This window comes from Macaca fascicularis, chromosome 16 (genome assembly GCF_037993035.2).
Source record: "Macaca fascicularis isolate 582-1 chromosome 16, T2T-MFA8v1.1".
NCBI lineage: Eukaryota > Metazoa > Chordata > Mammalia > Primates > Cercopithecidae > Macaca > Macaca fascicularis.
In genome coordinates, this window is record NC_088390.1 from 50,539,205 (window position 1) to 50,567,018 (window position 27,814).

General features: G+C 42.2%; 1 protein-coding gene across 1 annotated transcript in view; it reads right to left on the minus strand.

Annotated features, from left to right (window-relative positions):
* ANKFN1 (ankyrin repeat and fibronectin type III domain containing 1) overlaps positions 1-27,586 on the minus strand; it is a 349,569-nt gene extending 321,983 nt beyond the window's left edge. Inside the window, exon 1 of the mRNA XM_045375057.3 lies at positions 27,501-27,586. Within this exon, the coding sequence (XP_045230992.2) occupies positions 27,501-27,521 (21 nt within the window). The 5' untranslated portion in view covers positions 27,522-27,586. The remainder of the gene's footprint in view (positions 1-27,500) is intronic.
* Positions 27,587-27,814: the final 228 nt, after the last annotated feature.

A 27,814-nucleotide genomic window follows, 5' to 3' on the forward strand; every position in this document is an offset into this window, starting at 1 on the left:
ATAGGCGACAAGCAGTGATCTGATCACCGGAAGTTGCATTTCACTGGTCTACCACTGTAATGGATGACTGGAAATTCATCCTTGAAAGCCAGCCTGCCTGAGCTTAACTAGTAGTGCTCCCACTCATTGTCATGTCATCTTAGATTAGTCACTTCACCTTCCTAAACCTCAGTTTCATCGTCTGTAAAACAGACACATAACAGTGCCTTCCTTGTCAGTTTGTTGCAAAGATGAAATGACACACTATTTATATAAAGTATTTTGCAAAGGATTTGGCACACAGTAAGTGCTCTATAACTAGTAGTTATTGCTATTATGAAAATGTGCACTTTCTTAAAAAAACTTTGGGGGAAATCCTCCAGTTTCAGAGATCAGAATACAAAAAGAATATTAAAAATATGTAGGAATAGCTCTAAAACTTTCCAAATAAAAAAGCATCCATGCAAGAAAAATGAAACTTCTTCACTGTGTTATGCTATAGATATATTGACATTATACAGAATTAACATTACTTTTCTAATAACAAAGAGCATCACTCATTCCCTAGACTCAAACAGCCAACTGGACTCTGGGGAAAGGCATATATTATGTTAGCAACTTGGAATAGAAACTCCCTTTGAAAGCTGCTCAATAAAGAGCCCTTAATGTACTACAAGTAAGGTAAGGCAACATGTTTTGTAGTTAATGAACCTAAAAGCTAAAGCCAATGGTGTGGCTTAGAGAACAGCACTCCTTCCTCGATGCTACAAGGTAAATTAGCATCAAGTCCTATGTCATGAAACTTTCAATAAAGAACTGATTATATAAGGCATTAAGTCTTTCTCTAATTACAGCTATAAATATAGATAATCAAGTCATTCTGAGTACTAAAATCAATTTTACTGTTTATGCTCTTTCCATTTTATATATTTAGCTGTTGACTTTTAACTTGAAGACATAAGCAGCTGGTGAAAAATATGCTTAGAATACGAATTATGCTGTCATGAGGGATACCAATATATGTTGCCTGTAGGAGAGTTAATAAGGATTGGAAACAGTATAATTGTTTTACCAATGAAAACACTATATACTGGGGGAACCTATGATTTCATTTTATAAATTAGATGCTGAATACATTACTCTGGTGATTTTCAGTAGTGTCATCTCTATAATAAAGTTCCTTTTAACTGCTTAGTTGAATGTTATGTGGAGGCCTGAGGCTCAGATGAAGGCTTCTAGGCTGAATCTTAGGGTTTGCACATTTGGGTAATGTAAGGAGGTAAGAACGGGCTTACAGAAGAGACCCTGAGTCCCCTCACACAGCCATAAACATGGATGAGGACCACAGACACACTGACACACCTAGCGACAGGCAGTACAAAGAATGGCAGGTCTGCTAAATTTGGCTCTATTCTACTTGTAGCTCAGAGACAGAATATGACCTTGCCTCCTAGAAAAATGTGGTCTAGTGAACTGTCAGAGTAACCACACTTCTCTCTTGGAGAAGGTCAAGTAAAGGGTAGAAAGAGAGGTCAGAAGAGTGCCCACCAATACTCCATGGTGAGAAGAGGAATGGAAGGCTACATGCATCCCCTGGATATCACTTCTTCCTCTGTGAATCTATGATTCTGTTTGTTGACTTATTTATTCACATATGAGTATTCACTCATACAAAAGTATTTATTGAACACCTTCCCTGGTTAGTCATCAAGCTATGAGATGAGCTCAATCTACTTGTTTTCATACAATAGAATGTGCAATGAATGCTTCTTGAATCAAAGTCAGCTTAAAGAAAATTGCTTCCAGATTTTGGGAAGGAAGGAAGGAATGCTTTATTAGGCTTCATATGTCTCCACTAAACACCAGGCTCTGTACTGGGTGTCTTACAAATATGATTTCATTGGTACCTCAGAGAACTCCTATGTAGGCAGACAAAGATTTAGACTGGTAAAGTGACTTGCTCGAGGTCACACAGTTTGCAAGAAGTCAAGCAGAGATTAAAATTCATGTCTCAGATGGCGTTTCTTCCTAACATTCAGCTCCTTCAGGTCTCTGTGTTTTCCCAGCCCGAGCTAGTGGCAGAAAAGCCAAAGCTCATTCTGCTGCCCTACAAATGGCACTTGTCTCAATTTTTGCCTGCTTTTTTATCCCCCCTCTGGCGCTTTGAAAAAATGTGTTCCGTTCTTCAAGTTGTCTGGAGCAGGAGTACTGCGTTTCAAACAGGCCAGGGATGTATCAAACAAGGCTAGGTCAACACCAAGAGAACAATGGTGACTGGCAGGAGCCTAGTCTATTGCTCCTGGTTAAGAAAACACAGGAGAGTTTGTTTTCCATGCCCTTGTGTGACTAAAAGCTTAGAAAGTGTTAACAGGGAGTCTCTCTACTTTGCCTTCTCCTTTCCTAAGCCTAGAATTTCCCTAAGTATGTTTTAAGGGACATTTGACCTGTGATCACGAAACGTGTTCAAATAGGCTTTACAACTTGGTTAAAATAAAGCTGGTATGGATTTGCAGGGGAGGGTGAATGACATCTCACCGCCCCCAAGCAGTTCTTATGATTCTCTTGGTGCCCTCAAGTCATACAATACATGAAGCAGCCTGATGCGTCAGATCGTTCTGGGGTCTCATCAGAGTTTAATCCAGGCCCAGCTCACCTAAGTCTGCACCTCTCCCTCTGAAGAGTCTTACAACATTTTAGGACTTTTCAACCTGGTTAAAACAAAGTTGGTATGGACTTTCAGGGGAGAGCAAATGACATCCCACTATCCCCAAAAGACTGGTAATCAATTTTAAGGGCTGGTTACATTAATACACAAGAAAAATTGGTAAATTTCTTTAGCAGTTATTATGCATTTATAACCAATTCCACTGTGACGTTCCTTAAGTGACAGTGAAATCCTAACTAAATAATGTACTTAATTGGAGAATATTGCATAGAAAATAACTTAAAAATTAATAATATAGTAAAACAAACTTCAGGATCTCACAAAAACAAACAAAACAAAACAAAAACAAAAACAAAACCCTATGTTGGCAGTTATAGTAAAATTAGGAGCTTAGGTAGTTAAAATACCAATATCATAGAAAATAATATTTTCACATCTTTATTTCTGCTGTTGCAGACATCACGTACTTCAGCCTATAAGAGGAATGTGTTTTCTCAAACAAATGTTATATTGATCTTTTATCTTGTGAGGCACATTCTGATTCCTGCAACGAAGTCCATCTGGAACGTGGGAGTCACTGATGTGTGGGCTTGAGCATCAGCCAAAGGAGGAAAATTAATTGTAAGTGGATTATGAAAAATGTTCCCTCGTAACCTCTTTCAACAGGGCAGATGGAACAGGAATCTCCAGTTTGTACTTGGCTCTTGCTTCTGAGAGGCCTATTCAAGCCCAAGGTGAGATGATTTTTCACATCACACATACGCATCATGGAAATTTGGAATTCATTCCCATGTTGGGAAACCAAAATTTCATCTGTGTTGTTGGGCAGCGGCAGAAGGGCATGCACACAGTGGCCTGAGGCTGCACCCTCTTAAACATGGACCCCGTGAAGCTTGGCAAGGTCATGCAGTTCTGGCATAGGCCTGTGGTTAGATGGGAACCCCTTGGGAAAACCAAACCGAATGGTTGAACAGAATCCAGGGTGGCTCGTCAACTTTTCACTCTGCCAGTTAGGCTGGAATCATGTCATTCACCGAGAAGAAAAGAGCAGGAGGCCCTTTCACCTGGGGGCTCTGGGGAAATGCCTACCATTCTACAGTCAAAAAGGGCAAAGGTGGCTTGAGTTCCTGGTAACCCCAACCTGGCCTTCTTGGAATTACCTGGCTTGCTTGTTTTAAGTGATAATAGGATTGAGTGATATTCCTTAGGGGAATAGCAAGTGTTTCAGCCTGGACAAAAGGTATTGTGTTCTGTGAGACTCCATATTCCCAGTGATAGGGTGATTTTTTTTCTTTTACAACATGTAATCAGTCCTGAGCCAGTGACATTACAGGGAAATAGAAGATACACTAGAGTGTTCAGCTCTTTCTGGCTCTACCCTCATCTTTGTCCTTTGCTTCATATTATCTACTCTCTCTTCAAAGAAGTGTTTTCCTACATACAAGACAGGTGACCTAGTTCAAGGCTCCATTTGCACGTAAGTCTTTAAAAAGTGCTTTTAGTACCTTGGGCCAAATTCTCTTTCTCATTTAATGTCTTTTGAGGGCCAACGATGTTCAAAATAAGGGATCAAGCACAGACTTTGACATAGTGACCACAAGGAATGGTGAAGACTGTCTGCTTTGCTATAAATGGAGTTCTCTTAACTCCTTGTGCGCATTGAATGGGTTCCAACCTATAACAAACACTCCAATCCCATGCATTCCCAAGTGCATATGCATCAAATCCAAACTTTAAACTTGAGTAAATATATCTGTCTTACAAAGTCCAAGGTATTTATTACAGGGATCACCCACTTCAGGAATTTAAACAATGTTCAGACCAAGGAAAAATTCCTTACCAGGGGTTTTAAACTCCATTTCCCCTCTCTCCAGCTGGCTAGCAGAGCCTGGCATGAAAGCAAGCGAAGCGATTGCCATTCTTCCCTCCTTCAGTCTCTGACTCCCTAGCCTCTTTAACCCCTCCTTGCCCAACCACATGGATTTGCATCATTTACTAAAAAACTGCATTAAGTTGGTGCCAAGCTGGCTGGAGTTCCCCAAGGGACTCACAGCAGGGTGATAAGAACCATCCTCCCCTCCCAGTACCCCGCTTCATGTCACACTCTGCAAAAATCAAATAAATAGATTTAAATTAGAAGATCATTAAAAAGGTTTTTTTTTTTTTGACTCTCTCTCTCTCTTGCTTCCCCTTCCCAGACCCCCCACTCCCAATCCCCACCCCCCTACTATCTTATAATAGGCTATTAATTCCAGCCATTTCAGACCGTCTGAAGTGTGGTGTGTAAACTGTGGCTGCATCAATCAGAGTCGTGTGTCTAGTTATTTCAAGCATTCCCTGTTGGCATAAAGAAAGGCTGGTTTGTCCTGCTCCAGCCCAAGTGCAGCTGAAATCTCCATTGATTGATAACTGAATGCATAGGGCTGGAAAGTTCTACAGCTGGGACGGCAGGAGTAAGCATATCTGAGTAGTCCAAGGAGGGAGTGGAGAATGGTGGAAATGGATGGTGACAAGGCATTTTATCCAGTGAAGGCAGGTGGGGATCTGGACTCCACCATTGCTTGCCAACTGGCCTCACTGGCTCTGACTTCATGAGCTGAGTTGCTCATTTCTGAAGATGTCTCACAAGGGCTTTGCAATGTGTGTAGGAAATTCCCCAAACAATTCCACTCACCACCTCACAGCACCAGGTATGGTGGCATCATCTTTGTGATAACACAGGGCATTTCAAGATGCCGATGTCTGTGAGTGGTAGTGTCTTCACCCCCAACCAGTTATATCTAGGTGTTTTGTTCGCTGTTATTTTTTGGTTTGTTCGTTTTACCTCTCACCTTGTAAAAACAAAACAAAACAAAAACAAACAAAGCGACAACAACTAACTGTCTGGCACCCAAAATTCCTACCCTGTCATATCATGAGTAAACTTTTCCAGACTAAAAAATGACAATTTGAAATAGGTCCTCAATCAATGGAGTACATATTTTGATATCTTACTGTGTATAAGTAAAATCCTGCAGACATCAAAGAATAATGGTGGATGGTAGTCTGGGTGTAAAAGTTAGAAAATATTTGCTTAATGCAAACATGGATATAGGTTTTCTTCCTGTATTACTCTTCATTTCAAAAGGTGGGTGGGGGTGATCAGGAAGCAGGAAAAGAAATTGTGACACAGAGAGACATAATTAACTCCCTCCCACTGAATAAAAAAATAAATAAAGAAGGTCCACTTAAGCTTATGTATCTTATAGACTCATTTTGACCTGAGTAAAACCCATTCCCTGCCACTCCCTCTCAAATCCCCAGGGTTAAGCTTGGCTTTCAAACACTGACATTCAGTCTGGGGGAGGGGAAAGATGAAGGGAAGCATAAAGGTGGGAGGAGGGGCTCCACTAGGGAGATCAATCTTTGTTCATCCTTATTCTCTGACGTGGGAGTCAGTGAATAGATTTGAGAGTTGAGTAGGTAGGGGTCTGAGTGTCCCTGGAGACTTCGCTGGGCAAAACACAAACAGGGAGCTGTAGCTCTTGTGCTCTGTCTAATTATAGGACCCTTAGCAGGAATGAACAGCTGATCCATAGGCAGAAAACAACCATGAATCACCAAAGATGATGGTGAGAAGGGGGAGAGGCTGTCCCAAAGGCACAGAGAGACTCCAAGGAGGGGGAGTACAAGTAATTGCACCAGGTCTAGCCAGAGAACCCTCAAGCAATTCACTAAAAAGATCACCGCTTAGAAGATTTGGAAGCCAATCTCAGTCTCCGCTCCCTCCTCCAATCCAGCTGTCCCAGAATGTGGCTGCTTTGCACACTTGCTAGGGATTCCAGGTGGCATCAGCTCCAGGGTCCCCTGGCTAGGCTGCCTGAGGCTTTGCAGTGAAGAGTGTCTCTGGAGGGCTGAGTGGGCTCACAAGCCTTTGAAGGGCTGCTGGCAAAGAGAGAACCCTGCAGGCATCTGGCTCTGTGGACAGTCCAGGAAATGAAAGCAGCCTCCAGAGAATGAATGCAGTCCCTCCCCTCCCAACTGCACCACCGACAATGTCAAGCTGACCCACGGATTCTTGGAAGGCAGCAATGGCACCTGATAGCACAGCAAGTACAGGGGAACCTGGCAGATGGCATGGACCTGCCTGGCCCTAGAACTCAGCTATATCAGAGAAAGGAGGCAGGAGTCTACCCTGATGAAGAAGGAGTACTCAGGGCAGATTGTGGAGAATGTCAGCCAAGTCGTTAATATTTGGGATCAGGGGGTCTCAGAAATCTGAATTTCGACATTTTCCAGATGATACTTATTCATTCACCAAATATTTATAGAGTATCTTCTCTGTGCCAGGCACTTTTCTAGGAATTGGAGAGACAGTATAGTAGTAAGTTAAAAGGACAAAAATCTGGCTGGGTGTGGTGACTTACACCTGGGATCCCAGCATTTTGGTAGGCTAAGGTGGGAGGAACGCTTGAGGCCAGAAGTTCAAGACCGGCCTGGGCAGCATAGGGAGACCCTGTCGCTATAAAAAGAGAAAATAAAAAATAGCTAGGTATGGTGGTGTGCACTTTTAGTTTCAGAGGCTGGGGTGGGAGCATAAAAAAAAAAGACAAAAATCCTTGTAATTTCCATTCTTGTGGGAGAGAAAGTGAAGTATATGGCAAGGTGGTACATGCTGAGTTCTATGGGGAAATATGAAGGCGTAGGAAGCACAGGCATCTGTGTAGCATAAGGTTGGTAGGAAGGTTAAGGGAAGCCTCATTGACAAGGTGATACTTAAGCACATACTTGAACATGGTGGTAAAAGAAGCCATACTCATGTCTGGGGAAATACATTCTTTGCAGGGGGAACAGAAGGCAATGGGTGAAGGCAGGAATGTGTGGACAACCGCCAGGTGGCAAAGTGGCAGAGCCCAAGAGTGATGAGGAGTGACCAGAGAGGGGAGCCAGGAGCTAGCAGAGGACAGGCACGCAGACAGATCCACAGGCAAGCTGACATTTGAGGACATCATTCTAAAACTACAATTATTGGAGCTAGTTGATAAAATCCACTTCCGCAAATTTTACTTAGGGTCAGATAGAGGCCCAGGGAGTGGATGGAGAAAGCCAACCTACAAGTGTAATTGGCATTCTTGCTCTCAGCCTGCCCTCTAGGACCTTGTATCACAGTGGTGGGGACTGAAAACTAACCACACAGCATGACGTTTGCCAAGAGCTAAGTGTGCGGTGCTGACAACAGATGATACAAGTGCTCCAGGGAGGGATTTGTGTGTCCCTATCTGCTGGCTGGTTCCAGAGGACTTCCTGAAATGGGCCTTGCCTGACCGGTAGTATCAGTTGTCAGGTAGTGTCTTTAAGACAGCATGGGACAGGGGCCAATTGAGAAAGTGCTCCCACTCCAGTACTCTCTGGATGCCCCACATGGGCTCCCCAGGCCAAACAGCTTGTTTCAGCAAATACACCCCATGCTCCTGTCTCCAATTACTTGGCAGCTCCCCTGGCTCTTAATCCTGGGCTCAGCCTCTACACTCTGAGTTGGCACCCGCCATGTCCTGCTCTTGGGACCAATAAGAGCTCTCACTGCCACCACCTAGCACTGAGCATGGTAGCTTTCATGGCCCTGTCTTTTGTATCACACTGAGCTTGTCACCGGCTTGCTGCTTCCTAGTCCTGAATCTGCTGGATACAGTTCCTCCCAGCCTGATGTCTTGGCGTTTCACTTGATATGATAATTAAAAATCAGATAAGTGAAAGAGTGAGAAGATACTGCTTGCAATCAAGGATGCAGAAGAAGAAAGCTACAGGAATTGTTGAGGAAAAGAGGAGTAGACATACCATTTTCTCTAAAGTTAAGAGGTAAATAAAATGAATAGTGCATCACAGCCTTTCCAAAAGACGTATTCTTTCGAATTAGACAGGCATGGATTTGAAATCAAGTTCTGCTATGTCTCATCAGAGGCTAAGAGCTACTTAATAACATTGAGATTAATTTTTCTCATTCATAAAATAAGGATAATAATACTTACCTTTCAGAAAAGCAGAGAGTATAAAATAAACTACATTAATCATTCATGTATATAACAAAAACATGGTAAGCCTGCAATTAAACACAGACTTGTTTTTGTTTTTTGCTATTATTATTATTGTTCCTGATAACAGCAAATACCAAAGGATGCTGGGGATTAAGTTCTAGAAGATCTTGATCAAGGAGGTTAAATGTCAGTGTGATAAATAGAAAAGCCAGGACAGAGACCCTCCTTGGTTCTTTTGCTAGCCCTGCTAGCTAGTAGTTTCCTCCTTAAGACATCAGGGTATGTCTGGGTAGAGTTTGCATTTTAGTCACATGTTTCCCTGCTGTTTCTGTCTTCTCATCTGTGCCTGGCCAGTCTTAATGGGTCTGTGTGAAGACCCAGACTCAGTATATGTGACCCAGCTGTGGACAGCCTCTTGTTTCAGAGAATTGGCCTCTTCTCAGAGGGATACCAAAATGAAGAAAACTTTTCCTTGGCAGTTTCTACAAAGTGAAATGTCAGTCCCCAGCCTTTGGATTTTTTTCCCCTTCTGTTCACCCACGCTGTTTATGGAAAATGAATCATGCCACTCATTCACACAAATGGAGAGGTAGTTTGGGGATAAACAACACAACTTCCTGGAATGCCCTTGGCTGCTCATTACACTGCTGTTATCACCAATGCTGTTGACCGTTGGTTTGCAGAGAGCCTCCTGGGGTACAGAAGGTGCTGTTTAGGTCAGAGGGAAAAACACAGGCTCCTGGCCCATCCACCAGGCTAATTAATGCCAGAGGCAGAATTCCCGTGTGTACGTTGTTCCTTCCCTGCCATGAATCAAAACCACTGGCTCCAATCTCCCCAGCACTAGTCCCTCACTTCCTTCAAAAGGGAGAGTGAGTACAAAAGGCCAGGGGAGATGGAAAGAAGACAATGCTTCCTCGTACTTCTGCTTTCAAATGGAGAGTTCCTAGTGAAGCCCTGAGGCCATTTCCCATCATATGCATTTCCCTGCCAGTGCTGGTTCCTGCTTCCTTCAGAGACTCTCATTGAGTTTCTAACTCCTGCAAATCTCTCTCTTGAGGATCAGCCCCTGCCACACCTGGTCCTGAGAAAGCTTTACCACGCCTGCTCTCCATTTCCTTCCAGCCCCCAAAGATAAGTTTAAAAGTTGTTCTTATCCCAGAGACTTACATCAACTTGAGAAAATAGGGATGTATGTGTGTATGGTGGTGGTAGTAAGGGCAGATAACTAGATATATAAATATGGGGTGTGTGTGTGTATATATATATATATGTGTATATATATATTTTTGGACAGAGTCTCACTCTGTAGCCCAGGGTAGAGTGCAGTGGTGTGATTTGGCTCACTGCAACCTCTGCCTCCCAGGTTCAAGAGATTCTCCTGCCTCAGCCTCCCAAATAGGTGAGACTACAGGCATGCGCCACGATGCCTGGCTAATTTTTGTATTTTTAGTAGAGATGGGGGTTTCACCATGTTGGCCAGGCTGGTCTTGAACCCCTGACTTCAGATGATCCACCCGCCTTGGCCTCCCAAAGTGCTGGGGTTACAGGCATGAGCCACTGCACCCGTCCTGTTAGGTTATTTTAATACATTTAATGAAGACTGGCATTAAACACATCCCTCTACTTCCTGATGATCCACTTAGCTCCAGCAGCCTGTCTGCCTCCTGCAGACTCTGTCACTCCCGCTCTGAGTTCTTATAGGTCTTATACCTATTCCTGTATTCGTATTGGCAATTATTTGCTTAGGTGTCTGTCTTACTCTCTGGGCAGGTATCCCTGAAGGGGCAGGGAGCCTTCCTTCTTCCTCATGGAGGAAGTTCAATAGGAGGAGCTCAATAAATGTTGACTGACTGAGTGAATGGGTGCCTTCACTAATAATTTTCTTTGCCTCCCAGGTCATTTTTGGAAGATTCTTCCATATTTGTTTTTCAAGATGGAGCAAAGAAGGTGAATGAATCCTTGAGTCTTAGAACAAGAGGACACTCTCAGGACCTGAGATGGGGGCTTGCAAGGTCTTTTTTCTTTAGCATGGCTGCCACTGATCCATGTGGATTTACCAGATTGGCCTGATCAGGGCCTCTCTCTGTTAACCCAATCTCTGCAGTCTAAGCTTCTGGATAGATGATCAGATTGGCCAAAGTCAGTGAACCCACTTGATTAGGATTACAAAGAGCAGCCTTGGGGCACTTGCTCTTGCCTGCTGCCTCCCCAGCACAAGCACCTTTAGGGTTTGTCGCTGAGGCTGCCAACAGGGCAGAACAGGGTGTAGCAGTGCAGCTTGCCATGGATGTGTTACTAACATCTCTACACTAAGCCCTCGGGATGGCTTGGTACTGACTCCTGGGATCTCTAGGAAGCCTGCTCTGCCACTCTGATCAATGCTCATCTTACTTTTCTGCTCTCCTTAAATCTGCCACTCATCCTGCTACCCTTCATCCCTTTCCTCCTCACTTGGTGTATGTACTACTTCATAAAAATATTAGAAGGCTGGGCATGGTTGCTCATGCCTATAATCCCAGCATTTTGGGAGGCTGAAGTGGGAGGATCACCTAAGGCCAAAAGTTGGAGACCGGCCTGGACAACATAGTGAGACCCTGTCTCAATAAAAACATTAAAATATTAGCTGGATATGGCAGCGTGCCTGTAGTCACAGCTACTTGGGAGGCTGAGGCAGGAGGATTGCTTGAGCCCAAGAGTTCAGGGTTATAGTGAGCTATGATTGTGCCACTGCACCCTAGACTGGGCAACTGAGTGAGATGTCTCCGAATAATAATAATAATAATAATAATAATAATAATAATAAACAATAATAATTTTAAATGGAATTAGAAGCTCTCAAATGGAAATTAAATTTTTCCTGCCAGGGTCACACACCTCCCTGCCTCTGCACACTTCCTCTGCGCCTTTCCTTTAGCTTCAAAGGAGAACATGCCCCTCCTTTGGTCCAGGGCCAGGCCTTCAGATGATTTCTAGATGTGCCTCTTTGATGCTCTCTAAAGACCATTGTTTTCCCTGCTTTCTCTTACATCTCCAAACTCCCCCTGCCTTCCAGATCATTCCTCACAGTATTCAAACAGGCTCGGTTCCCTCCATATTAAAACGAAAACAAAACAAAACTCCTTTGAAACCACATCTCAATAAAGGCAGTGATCTTTAGTCAAAAATTCTAGAAGCAATGGTCTAAGCCTACTCGCTCCACTTATCCATTCACTCCTCCACCTCCCTTTCCAAATAGCCTCTACCCCTCTAAAGTAACTGCTCCAATTAGGGTGATGATGGAATTCATTAGCACCTGTATGAAACCAGCATCATCATGCTAACAAGATGCCTTGTAATAGTAATGAAATATAGGCTTATCAACAAGTTGCGTGAATTCTAAAAGTGTCTGTGAAAACAAACAAACTAAACCAAAACAAAACAAGAAAAAACAAAGCTAAGAGCTTACGACGACGTCTATCAATATTCTAGATGTGACAATTATCCAAAATGGTAAATTAGTCTTGCAATTGATTATAACCACAAAAATACATTTCCTGTGAATTTAAAATAGCCTATGAAAAACAATTGCAAATTTCTTATTTAAATTATTTAGTGAATATTTATTGAGTAATATGTGCAAAGACTTAAGTTTGAAATGAAAAAGGAATAGCAAACACATATACAACTTGTCCCAATTCATTAGGAAAAAAAGAGGAAAAACACCAACAGTTGCTGAAGGCCTGTCCTATCTGCCTGATGAGGTTATTACGTTTCATTCTCCTAAGAGTACTACACAGTAGTCACAGTAGTCATTATTATCCTCATCAGCCTTTTCTTTTCTTTTTTTCTGTGACAGTCTCACTCTGTCATCCACGCTGGCAGGATGATCTCGGCTCACTGCAACCTCTGCTTCATGGGTTCAAGCAATTATTGTGCCTCAGCCTCCTGAGTAGCTGGGATTACAGGCATGCACCACCATGCATGGCTAATTTTTGTATTTTTAGTAGAGATGGGGTTTCGCCATATTGGTCAGGCTAGTCTCAAATTCCTGGCCTCAAGTGATCCGCCTGCCTTTGCCTGCCAAAGTGCTGGCATTACAGGCGAGAGCCACCACACCTGCCTATTCATCAGACATTTCTAGTGGTCACTGACATCTGGTTCACTTCTCTTTCTGAGTATGTGGAAGCCTGCATTTTCCAGGCTCACTGAGGTTGGGTCTATGACTAGAAGTGACATAGGTCACTTCTGTGTTGGCCATTAATTGCTTAAGTGAGAGCCTTTACACTCTCTCTCTCCCTCTTCCCCTGCTGTAGCACTGGAAGTTTTCACATGTTCCAGATGACATAGTTGTAAGGTGGTGAAGCCTAGATCCATCAGCCTAGGTCCCTGAGTGACTACATGGTGCAGAACTTCCTGCTTGCCTGCAATGGATATGTAGTATGAGTGAGAAACTTTTGTCATGCTAAACCACTGAGATTTTGGAGTTGTTACTACACTACAGTGTAGTACATCTGAATATACACAATGAAGATATTCAGGAGTTAGGTAACTCACCCAAAGTCATCTAAGGCAGAAAAGTGGGGCAACAAACCCAGATTTAATTGGGCTCCAAAGTTTGCACTGCTTTACCACACCATGCCAGCTTTCATAATTATGTGAAGTCCTTGGCACACAATTGGAATTTAGTAAGTATTTTATCCCTTATTATTGTATCATTATTACTGATAGTAACTTAGACATTTTCAACATTTGAGCCAAGGTTTTCCATTATATATATATATACACACACACACACACACACGTATGCACACACATATGAATGTATATATGTAACATATATGTATACATGATATATGTTTATATAGCATGTTTAACATATAATATTTATGTGTATATGTATATTCATTTAACTTCCACACTAAGCTCATGAGGTAGATCTTAGTAAATTTCTCTCTTTATGTCCATTTCTTCCTTTCTTCCTTCTGTTAAACAAGTCATTGATTTTCTAAGCTATGCCAGGCACAGCACTAGGGGCTGGGTATAGAGTGATGGCTGATCCAATAATTAAAGAGATTCAATGATTTATCTCATGACAACTAATAGGAAGAACTGGACTTTGAACATAGGTTGTCTGATTTTAAATTTCAGGAGTTTATAATCTAATGGAAGGCAAAGAAAGCTACACAAATATTCAATACAGTAGTCAAAAAGCTAGAGAGGGGATATAGAGTTTGTCATCAATATATGTTATAACTAAACGAAAAAATACTATGGGGATTCAGGAATGAAGGGCATGGTCACGTCCAGCTAAGTTTACTGGCAAAGGCGTCAAGGGAGAGTGGAACTCACCTGAGCTTTGTAGGGTGGGTCAGATTTTGACTGAAAACTGTGACTGAAAACATTTTAGGCCATTCCTGCGGCCTAAAATGTTCAAAATGCATTTAGAGGAACTGTTCAAAATGCTGTTGGCTGCAGTATGGGATTCACGTTAGAAATAGTAGGTGGTTAAGATGGAAAGAGACTGTAGGATTGCTGAATGTTAGAGCAGGCAGCAACTTCAGAGATCACACCATCTAGGGAGGTAAAGGGCTTTGATCTCAAAAGTTAACTGGTCTGTTGGAGGTGACTGAATGCATAATTTTGAAGCTCATTAGGGCTCAGTGAGAAAAAGCCAAAGATCAATTAATGATGAATTCCAAGGACACTATAGGAAAGTAGTGGTGCCTGAATGTCATTTATCTGGCATCTCTGATCTTGTCCAATCACTTCATTCATTTCACATACAAGCAAACTAAAATCTAGAGAGGAAAAGCAACTCTTCAAAGCTAACTACAACCTAGACAGGGAAAGTAACTCTTCCAAGGTCACATGGTTACATTGTGGCATAACTGGAATTAGAACAAAGACCACCTGATTTCTTTTTTTGCGCATTTTTTCTTCACACTAGGCATCAGATTTTGGAAGACCTAGTGCATTTGAACTTCGGTAGGTGAGAGGGAAGCTCTGCAAGTTTTTCAGCAGGGAGATTGCATTGAAATGATGATGAGAGTATAGTGGGCAGACTGACATGTGGAAAATAGAGGCAGGGAAGGTTAGGTAAATTCCCAAGTAGAATTAGGAATCATGGACTAGGGTCTGAATTGGGGCACTAGAAGTAAAAAGGATGGATGAGTGTGATTTCAACAGAAGAGGAACAATTCTTGTTGTTAGTAACAACACTGGCACTGTTGTTCATAAACAGGATCAGATCTCTGTTCTGGAAAGTGATGTTGAAAAGAACATTTTCCTCCAGAAAACCCAGACTAATCCCATGTTTAAACAATCCTTGGATCCTGTATTTCAGGCTGAAGTTGATTGTTTCTCTGAGTGCCAAACACCCATATGAAAACTAAAAAAAAAAAAAAAAAATGAGTCCAACATCTGAATGTTTGGTTTATATGACGCCAAGCATCCCATGCAGCTGATTCAGAGGCAACAAGAGGGTGTGTGATGCTGACTGTTGGTGTGGACATTTTATAAATTCCACTAGGACTCTGAAAAATTTGGGTATGTAGAACACGTTACCTAGACAACACTTTTTTGAATCCTTTTGGCAAATCTACTTCACTTGACAAGGAAATGAGACATAAAGCATACCCTATCTCATTTAAATAAAATCCTGCTTAGAATAGTGAGTGGCCTAGTTAATAGTGGTCGGTCTTGTGTAATATAGAATAGCAGTCTATGTAATAGCAAGTGTAATGGCATGGAACACTGACTCGATGGGTGATTCTGAAATATTTTTTTTTTTTTTTTTTGAGACGGAGTCTCGCTCTGTCACCCAGGCTGGAGTGCAGTGGCCAGATCTCAGCTCACTGCAAGCTCCGCCTCCCGGGTTCCCGCCATTCTCCTGCCTCAGCCTCCCGAGTAGCTGGGACCACAGGCGCCGCCACCTCGCCCGGCTAATTTTTTGTGTTTTTAGTAGAGACCGGGTTTCGCCGTGTTAGCCAGGATGGTCTCGATCTCCTGACCTCGTGATCCACCCGTCTCGGCCTCCCAAAGTGCTGGGATTACAGGCTTGAGCCACCGCGCCCGGCCGATTCTGAAATATTTTCTGTTGTAATTGCTAAGCCATGAGCTAGATAGAGGATGGTATAGAAAGAAACAGATCCTATGTGACCTTAAAGGAATCTGCATTTGGGTTTACTCAACTTTAAAACATTTAACAGAATGAAAGGCACATAGCAATATCAATTTTCATTCCATGATACTGACACAGAGCTTAAAGTTCATAAGACAACTTGAGTGAACCCTATTTTACTGGACGAAAAGCAAATTAGGTGGGCTCTGAAACATTAACTAAGTTGTACAGTGCCACCTAACTAGCGAATGATGGGGATCAGGTTTGATGCCTTTTGGCTGTAAATCCAGTGTACTTCTCACTGCACCATAATAATGAGCATTTTATGTATATTACCATTTCTTCTTAGTAGGTTATAATTTTGGCAATCTGTACTAGATTTTATTTTCCAGTGTGGCTTGTGCAATAGTTATCACCACCAAGTATTTTTAACTGACAGAACAGATTTCTATTGAGAAACAAATTGAAGTATTATCCTGAGAAACTGACTGAACTTTATGATGTGAGGCCCCAAGAATAATCTACAGGTCACAGACAATTTTCAACTTAGAATCTGGGGGGCATTTGACTGTTAAAAAGACTTTGCTATTTTCAAATAAAGAGGCCTTCAGAACTTCCAGATTGTTGATTGTTGATATTAAGAAAGCTGTGTCTCTAAATTGTTCTTTTTCTCATTTAATTAATCCATTTCTTCATTCAGTCATTGATCTAGCCATTAAACATTAATCATGTGCCAGCTACTGTGCTAAGTAACTGTGTCAGCTACTGGAGAGTAAGAGGTGAGATAGACAGTCCCCACCCTCAAGCATCACAGAGTCTGGATAGAAACAAACAAACTCACAATGAATTAGGGTACAACATGAGAACCAGATCCAGTAGAGATGGGCAGTATACTATGGCATGTTGAGGAAGGGCATCTGACTGAGACCAAGGAGTAGGGAGATGGGCAGAGAAGGAATAGAAGAGGATCTGGCATCTAGGCTGAAATGCAATACATGATTAGAAGTCATCTGGGTATAGAGAAGGGTGGGATGCAATGGAGGTCTTTCTGGGCCAAGGGAGCAGCAGATCCAAAGGCACAGAAGGGTGGAAAAGCAAGGTGAGTGGAGTATGTGGCCAGAGTAGATGGGAGTAAAAGACAAAGCTGGAGATATGGATGGAAGAGAGATCATGAGAGGCCTTGGGGATCCACATTTTTACTGTTTGACTCACATGGGGGATTACTTTTTTACAGCAAAGTCACACCTGCTATTGCTGATGCGGATTTACCCAAATTCCATGATTATGTGTACAAACACCAAAACACACACACCACACAAAACACATCACTCTGAGGGAAGAGTTATAAACCAAACTGTTCTGCATGTCTAGATATTTTCTCCCTTATAGATGGGAGTTGGCACCTTCACTCATGTAGCTTGTGTGCTTGTTCAGATTGTCTTCTAAGTCTGATGGATTAATATTCACAGGCATTGGAAAGGAAGGAAAAGGAAGGCAAACACTATTAGGTAGAGTTAAATGGACAAGTTCCCATTGATGGGCAGGCCTCATGGCACTGCTATGCGACTTTTCACCCTACAAAGATGTCAACAGCACAAACTACCTCTTAACTTTCAGGAGTAAGCTACCTCTCAGTTCCTTGGTCAGTAGAAACCTGTTGCCAAGGGCACATCTTTCCAAGGAAACATAGGTATGGAGGTATGGAAGTCGGCATGGGTCATGGAAGAAGCCCACAGGTATGTTGTGTTGAGAAAATGTGAATCACAGAATTATAAACCAGGGTTGCTGGAAGTTTTAGGAAGCAAGCTAGATAGTCCAGGAGACAGCCAGGACTTTCTGCACCGTTACATGACTATTATTTGCTTCATGTATTGCTTGAGGCTGGACAGTGTCAAGTTTAAACAGTGGCTAGTGTCCAGATGAAAATCTGTATGCGTAGTGGAGGTAATAATGAGTCATTTCTGCTTGGCTCTGCTCTTAGAAAAATCTCTCTGAACAATGTTATAGGCAAAATTGGCATCTCGGTTAGAAAGGGTTTACCAACTTTCATTTGTTAAGGTTCAAGTATGGGTTTCAAAGAGAAAGAACGGGTTGGGGGAGAAAAACCTGTTTATTCTGATGAGCTCAACCAGCAAGTATGGAAGTTAAATAACTCTGTAGACTTTACTAAGTGATTACTCTTTTTTTTTTTGAGACGGAGTCTCACTCTTGTCATCTAGTCTAGAGTGCAGTGTGCAATCTCGGCTCACTGCAAACTCTGCCTCCTGGGTTCAAGCTATTCTCCTGCCTCAGCTTCCTAAGTAGCTGGGATTACAGGTGCCTGCCAGTATGCCCGGCTAATTTTTGTACTTTAGTAGAGACGGGGTTTCCCCATGTTGGCTAGGCTGGTCTTAAACTCCTGACCTTAGGTGATCCACCTGCCTCAGTCTCCCAAAGTGCTGGGATTACAGGCGTGAGTCACTGCACCTGACCAATTACTCCATTTTTACTAAAAGTGTTGTAGATAAAATAGGTGTTTGCTAACTGATATTTCCACTCATTTGTGTTTACAACATGCGGTTACAGCCTAAATTGTGTTCCCTCACCCAAATCCATATGTTGAATTTCCACACCCCAGTACTTCAGAATTTAATTCTATTTGAAGTTAGGGTCTTTAAAGAAGTACTTAAGTTAAAAAACAAAGTCATTGAAGTGGACCCTACTCAAATATGACTGTGTCCTTATAACAAGGAGAAATGTGGACAGATATGTACAGAAGAAGGACCACACGAAGGCCCAACGACAAGATGGCCATCTATAAGCCAAAAGAAAAGCTTAAAACAGACCCTTCCCTCATAGTCCTCAGAAGAAACCAACCTTATTGACACCTTGATCTTGGGCTTCCAGCCTCCAGAACTGAGAGACAATAAGTTTCAGTTGCCGAAGCCACTCAATCTGTGGTAGTTTGTGAGGCGGCCCTAAGCAAATAAACATAGATGCATACTTATTATGTGTAGCTATTATTAAGTTTATAATGTGGACATTTTAAATTTGGTTACAGAACCCTGACTTCTTTTAGGTAGGGGAGAACTACCTATCCTTAGTTTTATGTACTCTTGGTGAGACACTAAATAAGACCCCCTGCCCTGACTACACTTGGGGATGGGGTGGACATGTGACCCAAGTGACTTTCCTGGGACTTTGACTTTGAAGTGGAACTAGGATGAAAATAACAATAGAAACTTACCAGTGAAGCTGGTAAAGCTTCTGCTCTCACATCTGTGTTGCTGCCTGCATCCTGCATTTTGGCAAGCATGGTTGTCCAACATTCCTATAGACTCCGAGAACTGTTCCATATCTTCTACAAATTATTTTCTTTTAAGTTAGGAAAACACATTTCTATGGCTTGTAAGCAATTATATTTCTAATTCAATTCATGAATTTTTTTTTTACTGAAATCTAAGAGAAAAGTTAATTTTTTTAATTTAAAAACTTTTCCTTGCCTAGTTCTCTTTTATTCTTCTCTACAGGGTTTATGCAATAATTCATCATTCAATAAATGTTTATTAAGCACATATGTGTCATACATTATGTTAGCTGATTTCATCAAACTAGATGTCAAAGGATGTTCTGTGTAATGTGGGGAATTATGGAAATTTAGAAATTAGTTATTTCGTAGATTAACACATTGCATTATATACAGCCTGTATAAGTTTGTATCAGCAGCTCAAGCAAATTTCATTTAAATCTAGAATTTTTAAATCAGGAAGTAATTATTGAGCACTTACGGTGTATAAGTTTCATATCAAAGTAATACAGAGTGGGATACAAAATGGAAATAATGATTATCTTTCCTGAAGGCAGTTACTAGGACCCCTTCAGATACATTTCTCAATTAGTAAATAGGAACAAGTTCTGTAGTAAATGCCAAACCTTACGAAAATGAGAAAAGTTATTCTGAATCCTGTTAACCCTATTGATACAACCACGACGGAATTTGTTGTGTTTACACTATGCTAAGCAATTTAATGCATTTAATACTTACAGCAAACCACTGAGGTGGATACCATCATAATCTTTATTTTACAGAGGAGAAAACTGAGGTTGAATGAGACTAGGAAACTCTCCAGCAACCTTTATAGTTCTTAAAGTGGCATACAAATCTCCTCTAATCCTATTTGATCTTTGGCATCACCACCATCTCAAGTATTAGAGGCCAAAAGAACCCTCTTGTTTTTTCAAAATAGTTAACAGAACAACGTCACACCCTAAGGTTCAATAGCATTAGAACCTGAAGACTATGTGCCACTGTCTTCTGTCTTGTCCTGGGTTTAGAACTTTGATTTATTTGATCATTCCTTCTTCACCTCTAAGGTATCATAACTGTTTCATTTCTGAGCCTGGAGGGTGTGAGCTTTGGCAGCAGTCTCTACCAAGACTGGAATTTCAGAATAAATCAATAGGCATCTTCCACAGGATTCATTACAAAGGGATTTCATACTTATCATTACTTGGCTCCTAGACTAATTTAATGGAAGCAATTGGCAGCTCCCATCTCTTATAAAAGTTTCCATAAGACAAAACATGAGAGCTCTGTTCCATTTTTTTTTTTCCTGGAACTCTTTATCTCTTATGAGCATCAGTAATCAAAGTGGCATTTACTAGCTTGGCAAATGAATAAACCTTTACTTTCCCACAAGTTCGGTTGTAGGCATCAAGCTCTTCTAAAGTTTCCATAGCAAACAGACTGCTGAATGTTGTGGAAAATAAAGAAAAAGAAAAAAAAAAAGAAAAAGAAAAAAAGAAAGAAAGGAAGAGAAAAAGAAAGCTAGCTATAAGGAAAAACTGTGTAACAAGGACCACACTGATCCTACATTAATTTCCTAGAAACTTGCAGAGTTTGTAATTTTTATCATTTACCTTTCTCTCCACCACACCAATTCCTAGGGGAGGGTTCATTTTTTATTCATTCTGAAAGTTTACCATCAATCATCCTCTTAAAGAGCTTGCCAGAAACTTGGACAGAGCCTCATAATAAAATTGCAGAGACAGAGGACTAATTGATTTCTATAAATAATGTTTAGCTGTAAAGATATGAAAGGTGGTTAGAACCACATGTATTAATCTCCCTTTTGCTCCATCTGTGTCTGCAAAAGCAGACTGTACCTTGACGAAGTACCCTGACTATTTTGCCCTGCAAACACACAGCAGGAGATTAACACCAGATGGCCCACCCTTCCCACCCTTCCCATCTCTCTGCCCTGCCCTCCTGCCCTGCCCCCACCTCTGGTCAAATCCTCTAATTACTCCTATCCCCCGCCCCCGCCCCTTTGGTTATATCCTATAATTTTAAGATGCTATTTCCATTACTATCCCTGCTCTAACAACATGCAGGAAAGTTGACCGTGCCCCATTTCTCTCTGCTCCTCCAGCTTTCTGTCTAACGAACAAAAACACAACCCAAACCCCAAATGCAAAAGCATTTAATCAGACTGCAAGACTGACGATGTTCAAGAAAAACAGTAACTACTGGTGCTAAAGTGTTATTAATGCATGTGTCTTGGAAAGCGGGAGGGTAGAAATTAGAGTGTGTCTCCAACGGACACTCTCACGCACTACTAGCTTTAATCACATCACATAAAAACACTTAGCAGTTATTACTTGTCAACATCTTATAAAACGGGAACAAAATTATATCTGGGGAAATATACGCTGGTTGGACAAAGATAATGTTCTAAATCTCATATTTATTTCAGAGTTGCTGAAGAAATGCTCAGAACTCACAGAAGTACTATCTGCTCAGGCTAACTGTGACATGCTGAAATAAAAGGCGAATTAGAGACAGGGCAGGGGCTGTGTGATAGATGTCCAATCCTAAATTATGAAATTAGGTCATTCCAGACTCAAGTGCTGACTCATAAGGGCAGCACTGTAGCCTGTTCAGTCAATCAGCTGGTTCCAATCCCAACTAAACACAAAACAAAATGTCACACTTAACATGGAATATCATTTTCTCAATATTGATTAAATGCAGAATGATGACTTTCATTCAGGAGACAGGGAAAGTTCTCACACTAGACAGAATTCAACAAAATTGGCCCATTTCTTTCTCTTCTTCTTCTATTTCTTCTTCCTCCTTCTCCTCCTCCTCTTCTTCTTCTTCTTTCTTTCTTCTTTCTTCTTTTTCTTTTTTTTTTTTTTGACCTAGACCACTCCTAGATGGTGGTAAATATTTTCTATACATAAGAATGCTAGGGAATCTTGTTAATGGGGCAACACAAATGCCTAAATTGCTGTAAATAAAGCAATTCTGTATTAGTTTACTTCTGATGGCATCAAGTATTCCTGATAATTATCCTACTTGAAATATGGTAATAATTTTAAAAGCTTTCACAGATACCTTCCTTTTCTGTAGCTTTTTATATGAGGCAGATCAAAATTCCCCAAAGCTTTTATTTTAGGGGGGAAAATACATGCGGTGTTTAGCAATTTTAAGCCTCAGTAAAGTTAACCACACTTGTAAAAAATCATTTATTTTTAGCATGGGCTCCTCTGTAGCATTCCCTCCCTCTCCACATGCTGTGTCGTTGTCTGTCTTTACCCCCTTGAATCTGCTTGCTCAATTCATTTCAGCAGTTTCTTATTTTGATGGTACATTCCAAGAAAGTAGAAGCTGATCTAGCTCCACTTGCTTTGTCCAAGCTCCCAGTGACTTAATGAAGGCTATTAGCACTGATAACAGGCAGCAGTGTTTTAGATTTGCTGACCTTTTCTTATAGTTTCATTTCATTTCATTTCTGCTAGGGTTGTAACCTCATCTAAGCACCAGGATGGAAGAAGGCAAATGGAAGGGAATCATTGTGGAGGCTAAGATTGCTTTTCTTCCTCCTTTTTTTTTTTTTAAAAAAAAAAAAGGTCTTGGGATGGGAGGATGAGCCCATGTTGGAACTGGACTGTCATGCTACTTGAACTCAGTTACTGAACAACTTCTAGGAATTAGGCAAGATAACCACTGGGGTGTATGTGAGAGGAGTTGCTCAGTCTGTGGATTAGCTAGAGTGTTAGGGTACTGGGTGACTGATCCAACCCGGAGTCCATGGTGTTCAAATGGCTGAAGCATTCCCAGCAAGTGAAAATTTAGCACATCTGTTCATTAGATCAGTGGGAGGAGCCTACTGAGCCTGAAACACCATGGCAGATGGGTCTGGTGGATTATTTAGCATTCCTAAAAGCTGGGGTGTTCTCCATGTAGGCTGGCTGGAAAGTTATGAGTGCCAAGAAATACATGGCCCTATATTTATATTACCTGGAGTTGAAGAACTGTGTAACTCAGTTTCCACTGCTTAAGGCAACAAGCCTGAAATCGGGAGTGGAGTGGAACATGTACCGGTAAAGTTAAAGTTCGGAATCCACGTATCCAATCAAGTGAAGCCTCCACTGCTTTCTGACCTATAGATTTACACCTATAAATGTATCCTCAAGCACTAGATTAAAACCTTGAGGTAGGTAAGTAATCACTTGTCAAGACTGAATGCATCAGTAAGTTTAAAGGCAGTGGAGTCTGTGTACAAGAGCCTATTTAAGTGCATCAGTGGGAACTTGGAAATCCAAACACTTGAAGCCAAGCTATGAGCTTCCTGAGTGCCAGGCAGGGAAATAGTCCCTGGTAAGAAACCATAGTCCACACATACTCCTAAAGTCTCGGGAGAGAGAGGAAGGAGGAGTCATCAGAAAGACCCATATGCATTTGAACTGTGGTCTCTGGGAATAAGCAAGCATTGTTTCCCAGTGTGCTAATGATGGTCATCCGGGGGTATAAAGTGATGAGCAGCCCTGAGGTCTGGCTGATCCCTGATAGGTGTGTCCCAGAGAGACCCACTCAGCAGTGCACATTCAAGATGTGGTCGTCAGATGAAGCTGCTGCATTGCCCATATCCTGAGCCCTCTACATTCCTCCTCACCTGTTTTAGATAGCTGTCTCTGGGGTCTGAAATAGCTAAGGGCAAGTATTTGGGATTCCCTTCTTTTCTACCCAGGTACCTATGCCCAGAGTCCCCATCCTCTCCCTTTTCTGTCCCCCGCCAGGTGACCAGTGTGTTTCTGTTGGCTCCCAGTGGCCTGAGATCTCTCACTGCAATATTCCACCAGGACAGTGCTCTGAATCCCTCTGTTTTGGAGACCTAGAGAGGCCGGCCCTTCCTATTTGGTAATATCTAAGCTAAATACAATAAAGCCATGCCAATTAAGGGAGAAGAATGGTGTAGATGGGGGGCTAGCAAACTTTTTCTGTAAAGTGTTGGCAAGTAAATATCTTGGCTTTTTTGGGTCTATGGTCTTTGTTGTAACTACTCAACCCTGCTGTCCTGGTGTGAAAACAGCCACAGATAGTATATAAATGAATGAGCATGGCTGTGTTCAAATAAAACATTATTTATAAAAACAGAGGGCAAGCTAGGATTGGCCTATGGGGCTGTCGTTTGCTAACTCTAAGCGTAGAAGAAAGAACGTGAGGCAGGAACAAAGAACCTGGCCCCTAGACACAGCCCTGAACTTAACCAGCTGCAAGACTTGGCACAAGTCACCTTACTTCTTCCTTTTCCACCTCCCACATTCCCAAAGGGAGCAAGGTATAAAGAGGATAATATATGAAACCCACCATGCACCTTACATTTCCAGTGGTCTTGCTCATCTGTGGCCCATAGTGCAAAGGTTATGGGATTAGTTTGGACAGCAATGCTATCATTTTAAGCAGCTACTTTGAGATGACATATGTAATCTCTCTGCTTTCATCTTCACAACTCATTGAGGTAGATAATGCGATCCCTCTTTACGAGGTGAGGAAACAGGCCGGGCGTGGTGGCTCACACCTGCAATCCCAGCATTTTGGGAGGCCAAGGTGGGTGGACCACTTGAGGCCAGGAGTTCGAGAGCAGCCAGGCCAACATGGTGAAACCCTGTCTCTACTAAGAATACAACAACAACAAAAATTAGCCTGACGTGTTGGTGCATGCCTGTAGTCCCAACTACTCGGGAAGTTGAGACATGAGAATTGCTTGAACTCTGGAGGTGGAGGTTGCAGTGAGCCAAGATTGCACCACTGCACTCCAGCCTGGGCAACAGAGTGAGACTCTATCTCAAGGAAAAAGAAAAAAAAAAAAAAAAGAGAGAGCGCGCGCGCACGAGAGAAATGAGGAAATGGAGATCAGGGAAGTTAAATAACTTGCCCAAATTACATAATAGGTCAGCCTCAAGATCAAGATTCAAATCCAGGCCTATCCAACCATATTCAAGTTTCCCAGACACCATGTGACTTCCCACATAGGCGGCTTAGTTTCCAAGCCCTTCACTGTAACTAACCACTTTACAGGTAGGGTCTCTAAAACACTGTTCTCTGCACAGTTGCTGGAGTGATCAGATATAATTATTTCTATGTAAAAATTTGTCCAATGGCTTCCCATTGGTCCCTACCATGACCTATAAGTCCCCTGTGATCTGCACTATCTCACTCCAACCTTCTGACCTCTCCTCTCTGCTTCACTCTGTTTCTGCCCCGGGCACCTTGCTTTGCCTTAAGACATGCCAAGCTGACTCCCAAATCAAGAGACTCATACTTACAGGGGTGCTCAGCCTGGAGCCCATGCTATTCTCCCAGTGTAAGCAGGGCTCATTCCTTCACTTAACTGGTGCCTCAGCTTAACTGTCACCTCTTCAAAGAGAACCTTCCTGACCACACTATCCAGAAAAAAGGAAACTTCTTGGCTTTCAGTAATTACCTGTTGATTGTTGAATAAATGAAAGACTATATTGGAATGAAGTGACAGAGTGTGTCTGGCTTAGGACCAGCTGCTTGGCACATTCCAAGGGCAGAGATTCAGACCTCTCAGCAGTGAGAAGCCTTGTCTCATGGAAGAAAGGATAGCTTGCTGGCCCATATCGGAACAAATAACGGTACTGCTTTGTGTCATTCTTCAAAAGTACCTAATATAGGAGAAGTGGCACCAAACTGGGAGAGATTAGTCTCATGACTCTGAATGTCAGAGTTACAAGGGACCTGAGGAGGCCTCTAAGGTCTAGCATTTTCCAGCTTCCAGTCTCTGAGCCACTTCTTGCTCTACCTCTTCCTGTATGTGCTATGTTACTCTTTACAGCAGCTGTTCTTGACCAGACTGGTCTCCCTCTCCCAAACCCTCCTATCCTCCAGGCTTGAGGGTGGCATGAAGCCTTTAGATAACTACTTTTGTTGGGAAAACACTGTTTTCATTTAAACTCTTTCACTTGATGGATGAAGAAACTGAGGGTTAGAGAACTGAAATAGTATGGCCCAAGTTCTGCCACTAATTAGTGCCAGCTCTGAGTCTAGAGCCTAAGTCTTCTGACCACAAGACTAGTCCTTGCTCTACACTTCATGGAACAAATGGTAATAATACTCCACACTGTTCATTCAATTCAATTCTACAACCATAAATGGAGCCCCCCAAATGCACCTGACCCCCTAACTGGTTAGAATCAGGGGTAAAATATTGGAAACTGTATAGTTCCTATCCCCAAAGGGTTTACTATGAATACACAGTAAAAGGAATAAGTGTTTTTTTGTTGTTGCGGTTTGTGTGTGTGTGTGCGTGTGTGTGTGTGTGTGTGTGTAGTGGCATATTGGTTAATAGGTTAATGCAGTAACCAGTTTAAACTCAGCAAGTACTTCAAGGTACCGATCTCAGAGGTTCCATAAGTAGTTATGCTTAGGCCTCACTCTGGATGTGATTTTATAAGGAAGGAAGGAAAAAGAAAGAAAGGAAGGAAAAGAGAGACAAGGAAAGGAAAACTGAGCAGTTCTCTGGCCTCCTACTTTCATGCCTTACTTGCACTTATCTCTGCTTTTCTCAAAGGTCTTAAGCTGCAGGCTCATTCTTGAGAAGCTTTTTGGTAAGGTCCTCACCTACTCTAAACTCCTAAGGGGAAGTGAAGGCGCTGAATCAGTTCCTCCTGTTAGTATCCCCTACCAGGACCTCAGCCAGGACTTCAATAATAACCTTCTGAATTATTGTAGAAACCTGTGATTAGTATTAACCAAGTCAATAACAGGCATTTCTTCCATCAACCAAAGGCACATTTGAGGTCTTCTGGACCAACCTGGATCAGTAACAGGGATTCCAATACCACCGACACAGCCCACAGGGTTCATATATGTCAATCAGTCCCTGTCCTGCCTAGCGCTGGCTCAGCTCTTCAGAGATGACCTCTTACAAAAAAAAAAAGTCCACTTCCAACTTTAAAAAAAATTTTACTTCTCCATCGTCATCACAATAAAGTCCATAAAAAGTGTGAGAGAGAGAGAGAGAAAGGAGAGAATCCATGCAGGAGAGAGTGAGAGTGCATGCACAGTCAGCAATCATGAGCAAGAGTTGGCATTAACATGGAGACAAGTAATCCCTGGTTTCCTTGCCTTTATTATAAATAAAAATGATAAAGATAAAAGAGAAAATAAGACAATAAAGTAAAAACTTGCCTCTGGGAGCCTCTCTCCTTTCATCTCCCATTTTCCCACCTCCCAAAAGACAAAGACACACATTACAGACCCAAACTACTTCGGATCAACACTTGCCTGTTTACAGAAACGAAACCAGCTTTCCCTCTGCCTGACCAGGGATGCTCACCAGCTCACGCCCGAATTCACTCGCCCACTCAACTCACATTTTCCTGCCTGTTGAATGCAAAACAATGGTCTCCAAACACCAATTACCGATATTCAGAACTGTTGTTTTCCTACCCTGGTTAGAGACGCCTCCATGAGAGACACAGGACTGAGCTCTTGAGTTGAAATAGGACCTGGGGGGTGGAGGGAAACCCCTTTGCGAATGTCCACACGGTCCCGTTGCCAAGGGAACCCTGGCTTTATCCAGGGAGACTGAGCATGGCTGCCTCTCCCACGGCTTGGCTCCAGGAGTGTCCAGATTACAGTGCAGGGTCAAGAGGAGAGGCAGGGGAAGTGCCACACAGGCTTGGTGACAAAGAAATCATTTTCAAAGAATGAAAGAAATGGTGAAAAATATCTTAGGAGGTGCCCGGTGGGGAGGGAATAAG